Here is an 11,666-nt window from a genome sequence, read left to right on the forward strand (position 1 = left end):
GGACAGTTTAAATAGCATCTATGCTACATTGATGCCACATGACCTTGTTATGTTGCATGCTTGATATATAAGTGGCATCTGATTTTCATCTCAGAGATAATTACTTTACAATTGCAACACATTTCGTGTTGAAATGTCATGAATATTTTAAGCTCAATCCAAATCTAAGCATCTGCGCCTGCTTGTCAATTACCACAACAATAATTTAGCGTGCAAACTGCAAAAAATGTGTTATGCACCTATAATGGCAGAGAAGCATACAGCAGATGCACCATAAACCTCCAATTATAAGTGGATGTTTAATTAGTTTGCAGAGTTTATTTTGTTAGCAATTAGGTTACTACCGGTTCTGAGAATCAATCACAGGATGAAAGGCCGATGATGCATGTTATTTTGTGAACATTTTGATATTTTTATGTGTAATGTTCTTTCACTCATTAGGCGCCATCTCGTTCCTGGTTGAAGTACAGAAATAAATGTGCAGATTTGAAATCTGTGGCATGAAAATGGTGCATTTGATTCTTTATTGGCATCCTTAAAACTCACCTCGGTGCTGATCTTTCACATGACTGCCATCATCTTGCATTTACCTGCCCATACTCTGTGGATATATATCTGAGCTAAAAGAAAGAAAGATGTTTTCACTGCCACTGGTGCCAGTGTATGCACACTAGAGGACGCTGTCTAGCGATTGACCAGAGCCCTTTAAATGCAAAAACTGCAGTCTCCAAGAGCACAAATGCACTGTTATTCATGTAAACCATCACTTCATATTTAAATTCCTGTTGTAAATTACACAACTGCATGTGACGAGCCAGTGGTACAGTGATGGTATCAACACCTGACTCATATGACCAGACAGCTTTGAATGACTTTGCTAATTGTATTCAGCAAAGAAAATGTTTTTTTTTCTATAATGCATCAGTCAAAAGCATAGTGCATGCACAAATGCGCGTCAAATAAACATTGAATAACTGTGGCACAATAGTATCGCCACAGAACATGTCCAAACAACAAGGTTTTACCATTGCACATGTTCAAAAACATGGTATATGTACAAAAAACGCATGGTACTACCATGGTACTCGTTCAGTTAGTGGTATTTGTGATATAGACATGTTCATAGTGTCCTTGCATCACTAATGCAGTCTATATGCGACACAAAATCTGTTCGATGTTCGCTCATTAAGGAGTTAAACGTGCGAGTCTGGATTAATTTCGCTGTGTTATCTTTATATACACACACAGTCGAATCGCTTTCTATGGGCAACACGTCCACTGCGTTATTTAAACATGCATTTTATATTATCAACAAGAACTTTGTCATTCATTTGTAGTTTAACACAGCAGCACAGCAGCATCCTTGTCACGTGACCTCCTCGTGCTCTGGCACCGTGCCGTGTCTCGCGCTCTGATTGGATCATTCCACTTCCCTGCGTTTCATAATCCCCCATCAGGAAGCTTGGCTTTGTTTATCAAATCTTTTCTTTAATTGAGATTTCATTAGAGATCTTTCTCTGGAACGATATAATCAAATACTGCTTTTTTTTTAAAAACGCTATAGTGATGTTTTCATAGTTTGACGTCGTAAATATCAATCCGCGCGTGTCTTTGGCGGAAGTAGTTCCCGGTCGGTTTGGCGGATCACCTTGAGCTCGCGATCGGGAGCGCATCATCAGTCACGGCCGACGGTCATCAAACGCAGGTGAGTGCCGCTAACGTTATCTTCAGAGCGACGCTTACAGACAAAATCAACCTCATAGTTATATTTGTCATTGGCAACGTTAGTGTGTACAGTTCTAGCAAAGGTTTTCGTTCGCCAGAGCAGCTGCTGTCATAAAATAGCGCAGGTTTGGGTTATTTTCACTATTTTCACTTAACCGCTTTTGAGCTATTTGTGTATTTAATTGATCAAAAGTTAATTTCCGCTACGTTTCCACCACACTGTGTGTCTTTAAGTGTAGATTTCACTGTTTTATGCTGACTAAGTTAACCGTCTCTTGACATTCATCGTTGTTTGTAATTTTAACGTTGGACGGCGGGTCAATAACCGTCATTATTTTTAAATTCATTCGAATTAGAGTCTTACGTACGCACGTCTCGCCGGCGGAGAATGTGACGTAGAGACGTTACGTGACCCGCAGCGCATCCGCCACATTGTCTCGAGCTCGACTAAACCAGAAGCACCTGTGTGCATGCAGATGCAGAGGATTGCGATGTTTGATCCTCAGAGCGGCTCTGCACGCGCTGCACGCATGCCTTGATATCTGCATTATCATGGAGTGCATTGCGTTATCACCCTTTATTAGGTGCAGTGATGAATGAATGGTACTGACTCAGAGATGCGGATTCTGGCTCTCTGGTCGTGTGGGCACGCACACTTCACTGATAGGTGCTAATTATGATGCTGCATCATGTTTGTGCGAGGGAGGAACTGGACAGTTTTGCGTGTTTGTCTTGCAATCACATACCTTGACACTTGTGCCTTCTCAGTCTTCTTGCTTCATGTGTCAGCTCCATTGGCCTGCGTCATTCAGAAAGAAATAGAAAGCTTTTTACATTCCCAGGGGCATCTTTACGCCGCTCAAAACCCAGCCAGGCTAAATTATGCCTGAGGTTACATCTCACAATTCTGCTTTTGATTCTGCCGCAACATAAAGGTGGTTGCAACCTTTTATTTCACAATTCTAAGATTCTCAAGAAAAAAAGGCAGAATTGTGAGGCCTACTGTAATTATGAGAAAGTTGCAATTATTTTTTTCTACCCTGTCATGAAACAAGCTTGCGTAGTACAGTTGAAATTGTGTAAATGCATTTATGCCGAGCCTAAGCAGCATTAAATAGTGCTTCAGTGCAAATTTGGCACGAGTCAGTTTCTGAATTTCAATTGGGGTAGTAAGCTGAGTGCGAATTAAAGAAACTAGTATTAAAATGGAATTAAATAAAGCAGTACACCAAGCCAACATAATACATTTTATTTATTCATAAATGATCATTCTGATTTGTGCTCAGCCCTGCGTAGCTTGAATTCATGTGTGCATTAACAGACAGCAAATTAGCTTTATTATAAACACTGTTGGCACTTTGATCAAGCTGTCACACTCTTTCGGGGAAGCTGTTTTCAGTTCTGAGTGTGTGTTGATGCAATACGGGAATGTTTTCTGTAACATCCTGTTGAGTTACACCACAATGTCAAAAGCTTCCACTAAACCAGCAGAAGATACCAGTAAAAGAGACGCCCACAGACACAAACCGACCTTTCATAGACCTCACCAGGGACGTCCCAGTGCACAGTTATTAGTCATTGTTCTGAATCATCGAGTAAAGAGAACAGACTCACCTCAGTCGCTCTTTGCTGCAGTAAAACACCCGTTTGGTTTCATGAACTGCAGTAGATATGAGTCCTGCAGACCTCTACGCCACTCCGAGCCTGTCGCGTTTCATACTGGTACAATCCCAGCTAGTCCAGTGCTCCTTATGGCATCCCATTCCTATTTTAGCCCAGCATTGTAATGTGATCTACAGTAAACAGTGCTGTTTACTGCCTGCAGTGGCTGTCCACAACTAAACCAGTGTGTTTAGGGACTAAAGTTGGGCTGAAGTCTTATTAGAGTCCTGCTCGTGCTTGTGGCTTGCGGGTTTTGTCCTCTCTGAAGAGGATTTAGTGCTCAAACTCCTCGGCAGCACAGTGCATGCTGCTTCATTCTGCCCAGCATCCGTGTCTGGCACCCTGGCACTCTTCTGCAGGGCTCTGACAGACACGGTGCCTTATTTCCCAGAGCCGACGGGCCTGCAGGTGGGTTCAGGGCCACTGTTTTTGATGAGTAAAGGAACTAGGCTTTGTTAGACTCTTACAGTTACTAAACCAGTTATTGTCACGACAGAACAAACACATTAACTTGACTTGACCGTGATGCTAGGGTGTTACTGGTTGCCAGGGTGTTGCTGTATGGATTCTTCCTGTTCACTGAGCTCTGAGAACAAAGCTGGGATTTCATAGCTGGGATTTTTGGAGATAAAGCAGGGAATGTGGTTATAAAACAAGCCTATAATAACAATACATTCTTGACTAATATTGACCTTCAGTGTCCTTGTGGCTCAACAGACAGCATCTGATGCTAACATAGCATAAAGCAATCAATACCAGGACTGACAACAGGCATGTTTGCCATGCTGCATGTAGCATTACCATCTCATTAGTTACACAAACCACAGTTTGCATCATTTCCTGTAGTATCAGGAAGTGGAATAGCCCCTCCTTTCACTATGAGTGTGTGTGGCTCACTGCACGAGGGCCTGGATTTTCCACTCTGCCTGTCTTAGTCATCACATGACTACGTGAGGAAGAGTGTGTGAGTGTTTTCCCTGAGATGTGCATCTGCTCACGTACGACAGCCCACCATGGCATCAATGCAGTGGGGTTTTATTAGGTTAGTGACCGCAGTGAAGTCCTCGCCAAAACCGTCCTGCTGCCAAACTGTGGTCATGTGACTGGTTTCACTTTCCTGTAAGAAGATTTAAAGTAGATAGCTGACTATTTGCACAAATTTGTCTGATTGTCTTAATTCGCAATTTACATTTAGCAGATGCTTTTATCCAAAGCGACTTACAAATGAGGACAATAAAAGCAGTCAAAACTAACAAAAGAGCAACAATATATAAGTGCAAGTGACAAGTCTTGGTTAGCCTTGTACACGTAGCAAGGCGTGTGTGTATATATATATATATGTATATGTATATGTATATATATGTATATATATATATATATATATATTATACACGCACACAAAGTAAAACAAGTAGATTTTTTTTTTAATAAAGAATAAAAGATAAATATAAAGTAGAATTAAAATAGAATAGAAAGTGCTAGATAATACGCCGTTCTCTTGCAGAACGCAAGCTTCTAGAGGGCACATAACTCTGAAGTAATGCATTTAGGTAAATGGGTGCAGAGCCAGTGCTGGTTTTGTAGGCAAACATTAATGCCTTGAATTTAATGCGAGCAGCTACTGGTAGCCAGTGCATATTGATGAACAGAGGTGTGACATGCGTTCTTTTCGGCTCATTAAAGATTAATCTTGCAGCGGCATTTTGGATTAATTGTAGAGGTTTGATAGAAGTTGCTGGAAGACCTGCCAAGAAAGCAATTCAGTCTGACATGATCATGATTTTGATGTGCGTGTGCCAACAGAGCTGTAATTGTCTGGATATCATCACATTGACTTTCCTGCGCTTCAGGCTGTGTCAGATGGATTATCTTATTATGTTTTAAATTGAGCTTTAGTAGCGTCCGCCTTAAGATACAAAATCCAAGTCAGCTCAAGCACACAAAGACTAGCTCATGGGGTTGTGTGTGTGTTTGATTAGTGCTGTATGACTTCACTGACCATAAAGACATGTCAGTGGACAGTCACATTCTTAGGTTGTGTGTAAGTCTGTTTGTATAAGATTCACTGATTTACTGTGTGTTTGATCTTCGCTCAGCATTGCCTTGTAGCTATAGAGATGTTTCTGTAATGAATGTTCAGTTTGTCTCATCTACTGTAGGGTCAAAGAGGGTTTGATTGCCTTGATTTTAGGGATGTAACGATTCACTCAACTCACGATGTGATACGATTCACGATACTGGTTTCACAATACCATTTTCTCGCGATAAGACAAATGAAAAGGTGTCGTTTTATTATTTCTCAGACAAAATGCCACATTTCTTTGTGAAATTTAAAAAATGTCAAATAACTAAACTGAAATTTTAAAACAAATCCCAAATAAATAAATAATACAAATAAAATAAAGTATTTTAAACAAGCTAAGGCCATCTAAAATCAGAGGCAACCACTGCATTTAATCACGATCCAAACAAAGATGCATCAGCAGTTTTTGATTTGAATTAGATCAGTTGAAATCTGAAGCAAACAAAGAATGGTGTGATATTAGCTTTGTGAAACTATACTACATAAAACATATCTGAACGAAACCAACAGCAGACAGACTGAATGAGAACGCAGATTGACAGCAGGTGGCGCTTCTAGAACCACAGCGTTTCATTGTTTACCGCTGTAAACAAAGCAGAGCTGCGCTTATGAACACTACTTTTAATGCATTATAAAGAGGCAAGATGGAAAGAAAATACTATCTAAATACCATCTAAACTTTTCTGAAGACAGTCAGTTCCCCTCAATCTGAACGAAACCAACAGCAGACAGACTGAATGTGAACACAGATTGACAGCAGGTGGCGCTTCTAGAACCACAGCGTTTCATTGTTTACCGCTGTAAACTAAGCAGAGCTGCGCTTATGAACACTACTTTTAATGCATTATAAAGAGGCAAGATGGAAAGAAAATACTATCTAAATACCATCTAAACTTTTCTGAAGACAGTCAGTTCCCCTCAGATGTACAGTTATATAAACCCCCTCTCCATTTAATTAATTTAACATCTCAACCGACTTGAAGACACATTTTTATAGATTTTCAACCTGCACAGGGTGCATCGTTACATCCCTACTTGATTTTCGTCTTTTATTCACATTGAATTATTCGCAGCAGCTGTTTACCGCTAGCTAGGTAACATTTCATTGTACAAATTTGGTTAGATGATTTTGTGATCCGTTGAGTCCACATGAAATGTGACTTGATTTCAGACAGACTGATGCAGTACACTGGTGCATGTGTGAGTTCAGAAAACAACTTTCACGTCAACAAACCTGAAACCCTCTGATTACCATCTGTGAGCCAAAGCCTAAACCACTAAAACGCAGCAACCGTACCTTTCTGAATGTGAAGGTCGCATTTTACACTTCCTGTCTGCTTTGATCATGGGATTGTGGTGATATTGAGAAAGACCTAAGAGAAAGTTTTATATTCGATTGTTAATGTTTTCATATTTCTGAGTGCTGGAGTCTGTTGCATAACATGGAATGGAAACATTCCTTTTCGCCACACCTTTACTACACACACACACACACACACAGACACAGACACAGACAGACACAGAGACATGTTCAGAGGAGCTGGTGTGAGGATAACTCTTTTGCTAAATTTATGTGACTCTAAATTCTTAGCAAAATGAGTTTGACTTTTATGGCTTCAGGCTCCCTACAGGGGTCCTGTTACGTTTTATGCTGTTGCGTTTAAATCAGGGTTAATCACTACAGTCTGTGTTTACCTTAAATATGTACTCTGGTTTTCAATAATTTGTCTCTCTGTCCATTATAAGATACATAAACACGCTAGACATCTAATTGGTCAGTTGATCATGTGGATGTTATTTCATTGGTCTCTCTCTCTTTGTAGGATATTACCCATCTCTTCCACGATGCCCCACACTAAAGCTCAGGATATGGGCTCTGCCTTCATCCAGACGCAGCAGCTCAACGCTGCCATGGCCGACACCTTCCTGGAGCACTTGTGTCTGCTGGACATCGACTCTGAGCCCACCATCGCTCGCAACACTGGAATCATCTGCACCATCGGTCAGCGGACACTCAGACATGTATACACACACACACACACACACACACACACACACACACAGCTGGATTGACTCAGATTTTAAAATGAATCTTCCACAAGCTGTTACTGCCAACAGTTTTATAATACAGTAGAAATATAACACATTAGCTTCTGTAATCACAGTTCAGCAAATGCTCTGGTGGATTATACGTCATTTAGGTGTTTAATTACTCCAGGTCCTGTCTGATGAGTGCTGCTATGTTTTAGCTGAGACTGGTTTCCCAAACTCTCCCCGTTTGTCATTGTCCTTATCGTTATTGAATTGTTTTCATGTGGCAACAGACACGGGCTGTTGAGAAAACGCATATTAAGTTAAAATAGTCCTACTTAGCAGTAAGTGATGGTGCATTGTGTGTCATTTGATCACAGGACCGGCCTCTCGCTCTGTGGAAACGCTGAAGGAGATGATCAAGTCTGGCATGAACATTGCTCGTCTCAACTTCTCTCACGGCTCACACGAGGTACATACTTCATTATTTACACACTTTCGTGCTTGTCTTCCTCTCTTCTCTCTCTCTCTGATTCTCATATCTATCCAGTATTAGTTATGCAGTTGATGGATGTATGTCATTCTCTACCAGAAATTATGCTATAACTGTCCATCTGAACGTCTCTGTAGCTCACAGCTTCAGGTTTGTGGACTGAAAGAACAGTTAAAGCATTCAATCGGGGTCAAAGGCCACCGGGAGAGAGAGAGAGTGTGTAACTTAATCTACATTGAGGCTGTTATAAATAGTTTATCAGTTCCCTCCCAGCGGCGAGCTTATCGTGTCTCTACAGTATAAAGGGTGGAGGTTTTACTGCACACTAATAGTTCATACAGGGGCCGCTGGCAATGAGCTGAGCTTCGTAATCACAGTGAACTTCATTTGCTTCATTTTCAGTTCATGACATGATCTGCAACTTGAAAATTCGGCTCAAATTTCTGAATGATAGACCGAACGGTGTCATGAATAGAATTCTTTCTTTGTATTTGCTCAAGCGGAAGCAATCTGATCCAGTTCTGGCCTGTTTGCAGCCTGACATGTTGGGAGCAAAAAGGTTAATTTAGGGCAAAATCATCAATTGAGCCAATCATCATTCCGAAAACTGAAGATATATCACCGTTCTCAATTTATGAGACATTTTGTCCCTCATGTATTAATTCGTACCTGAAAGCTGACCCTGATGTGACTCCTCTGTTCGAGGGTTTTGGGTTAAACAAATTCTGCCATCTAGCACAAACATTTCACACTCTTAAACAAACAGAGTGACCTTGAGTGTAGAGCTACTGAAACGAAAGTGACTAGATTGCGATTAGTACTACATCTGTATGACAGCACTAACGTCATGGATCAAAGGTACTCGTCTAACCTAGTTTGTTACAGCAGACTTCCTTTGCATGGTCAGTAGATCAAACTCTAACAGATGGACTTTGTGTCCTGTCATATCACACACTGCACGGACATAAGTGTCTACTCGTCTGTGCACGAGTGTGTGTGTGTTGTGCTTCGCTAGTCTAAAAACACACCTTGATCTTTGCGTGTGATTGAGCGTGTTCACAGAAGGTATAAGAATGACGTAACCTGTGCTGTCCGTTAACAATCGTACTGCCATGAGACATTTAAGTGCACTTAACATCAGCTGTTACACAAACATCTCCATTTATGATGTGTTTGGAGTGACTTGTCTAAATTTCTCTGGAAATTTCAGTGTTTCTTAGTTTTATTAATCTCTGGTTTCTTCTCTTTTAGTATCACGGTGCAACTATTAAAAATGTACGTGAAGCTTGTGCCAGCTTCGAGCTGGGCAGCATCCAGTACAGGCCAGTGGGCGTCGCTCTGGACACCAAGGGACCAGAAATCCGAACCGGACTCATTAAAGGGGTGAGTTTACTCACTTTAGTTCGGGTGCTACAAAGACTGATCCGCTGGTGCAAGATCAGTGTATACTACTGAGTTATCTGTTATTAGTGCAGAGATGAATACTGACGGATGCACAGCACTCTGGTTCTACAGAAATGTCAAAAATTCAGTCTTTGAGACCTCAAGAACATTTTCTTTGGCAGTTTGTTTTCATAGTGCAAATATGCATCTGTCTGTTTGCTTCAGAGCGGCACGGCTGAGGTCGAGCTGAAGAAGGGAAATAAGATCAAAGTGACCTTAGACGATTCTTTCATGGAGAACTGTGATGAGGAAACACTCTGGCTGGACTACAAGAACATCACCAAGGTGGTTGAAGTGGGCAGCAAGGTCTATATTGATGATGGACTCATTTCTCTCCAGGTCCTGGAGATCGGTGAGTGACAGATTTGCCACGGTAATAAAATAAATTGATAACAGGGTTTCTGCGGATCTTAAAAATGTACCTTTCACGTGTTAAGGCCTTAAAAAGGTCTTTAATCAGCATAAAGTTATGGCATTAAATGTTGCATGCATTTCAAAAAGATGACTATCTTCCTCAGTACAAACATGTAAACATCCTTAAATCAAGATACATTTTAAATCAATCGAATTTTTCTGATCCTATTGGCAAATATTTGCTCTTGTTTTAATCATAAATGCACTTTTGTGTCTCCTTCCATTTATTCCTTAAATTTTCTTTAATTGGTCATTAAATTTACTCTCACAAAACCTGCAGAAACCCTGTGATAAATCAGTTTGATGCGTTTACTTTTTTGCTTCTGTTGCTGAAGCACAGTATTGCATTTATAACTCATTAGTCTGTTCAAGTAAATGTGACATAACGCTGGTTACTACTTGTGTGGACACTGTGTAATGGATAGAATCATCTTTTTCTGCTTGATGAATAAAATCTCTTTCTCAGGCTCGGACTATCTGGTGTGTGAAATTGAGAATGGAGGAACTCTGGGTAGTAAGAAGGGTGTCAATCTGCCGGGTGCTGCAGTCGACCTGCCCGCCGTGTCAGAGAAAGACGTCAAGGACCTGCTGTTCGGCGTGGAGATGGGAGTCGACATGATCTTTGCCTCCTTCATCCGCAAGGCATCTGATGTGCACGAGGTGCGTAAGGTGCTGGGAGAGAAGGGCAAGAACATCAAGATCATCAGCAAGCTGGAGAACCACGAGGGTGTGCGCAGGTAAGCTGATGACACCTGTTTCTCCAGCTGTACCGACCCCCAAACTCTATGTAGTATTAGATGTGGGATTAAAAATGATTTGGATTTGAATGCATCTCCTTTTATTCACCAGGTTTGATGAGATCATGGAGGCCAGCGATGGCATCATGGTTGCCCGTGGAGACCTGGGTATTGAAATCCCCACAGAAAAGGTGTTTCTGGCCCAGAAGATGATGATTGGTCGCTGCAACAAAGCAGGAAAGCCAATCATCTGTGCCACACAGGTCAGCTATGCTGAGATACGACCCCATATTAACATGCATTTCAAGAAAATATATCTGAACTAGAAATAAGTCCATAATATATTCTCCTGTAGTATTTTAAAAGGGTTAATCTTGCAGTTTAATTGCTCTAATGAAAGTAAAGGAGCAGTTTTCTTGTAATGGTTGTTCTTCCAGAACTAGCGCATCTATAAAATAACTATCTCAAGTCTTGTGTGTTTATAGATGTTGGAGAGCATGATCAAGAAGCCTCGCCCTACGCGTGCCGAGGGCAGCGATGTGGCCAACGCCGTTCTGGATGGTGCCGACTGCATCATGCTGAGTGGAGAGACCGCAAAGGGAGACTATCCTCTGGAGGCCGTACGCACCCAGCACATGGTGAGAGCGCCCCCTACTGACACACATTAACCCTGATAGACAACTAAACGCTGTAGTATCTGACTCACACATTCCTCATGTTTTCACTCATAACTTGCTCATCTAAAAAAAATACTAAAAGAAATTTCGTCCTTGCTAAAGTAAATACATTGTCATGTATGTGTATTTTTGGATGTTTTTTTTCTTGAGTGGTTATTAACATCGTGCAAAGTTGTCCACTGTTTCAGTGAAAAAGCAATATGGTTCATTTCTGTATGTTGACTAAGAGCAGCATGATGATGCAGAATAATTTCAATTAATATTCTCAGTTATAATTCAATCATTACCTGACCCTTTTTTTCCATGAATGGCTATGAGTGTGTGTGTGTGTGTGTGTGTGTGTGTGTGTTTGGACGGTGCAGAACAGAATCAAGTAAGGTATTAGCTTTAGGCTTCTGTCA

The 11,666-nt window shown here is 41.1% G+C and overlaps 1 protein-coding gene across 3 annotated transcripts in view; it reads left to right on the plus strand.

The window, feature by feature from the left end:
* The window catches only part of LOC107553360 (pyruvate kinase PKM-like), an 11,799-nt gene extending 467 nt beyond the window's left edge, over window positions 1-11,332 (plus strand). Inside the window, exons 1-8 of one of the 3 annotated variants that reach the window (XM_016235565.1) lie at window positions 1,577-1,705; window positions 7,294-7,472; window positions 7,882-7,973; window positions 9,246-9,377; window positions 9,603-9,789; window positions 10,318-10,588; window positions 10,701-10,851; window positions 11,074-11,329. In XM_016235565.1, coding sequence (XP_016091051.1) covers window positions 7,316-7,472; window positions 7,882-7,973; window positions 9,246-9,377; window positions 9,603-9,789; window positions 10,318-10,588; window positions 10,701-10,851; window positions 11,074-11,256 — 1,173 coding nt within the window. In that variant the 5' untranslated portion in view covers window positions 1,577-1,705; window positions 7,294-7,315 and the 3' untranslated portion in view covers window positions 11,257-11,329. Of the gene's footprint in view, window positions 1-1,576; window positions 1,706-1,761; window positions 1,851-7,293; window positions 7,473-7,881; window positions 7,974-9,245; window positions 9,378-9,602; window positions 9,790-10,317; window positions 10,589-10,700; window positions 10,852-11,073 lie in introns of those variants that run through there. The other 2 variants (XM_016235567.1, XM_016235564.1) reach the window with 2 other exon arrangements.
* The last annotated feature ends 334 nt before the right edge of the window (window positions 11,333-11,666 follow it).

Source organism: Sinocyclocheilus grahami, unplaced genomic scaffold (genome assembly GCF_001515645.1).
Source record: "Sinocyclocheilus grahami isolate Dianchi unplaced genomic scaffold, SAMN03320097.WGS_v1.1 scaffold471.1, whole genome shotgun sequence".
Classification (NCBI taxonomy): Eukaryota; Metazoa; Chordata; class Actinopteri; order Cypriniformes; family Cyprinidae; genus Sinocyclocheilus; species Sinocyclocheilus grahami.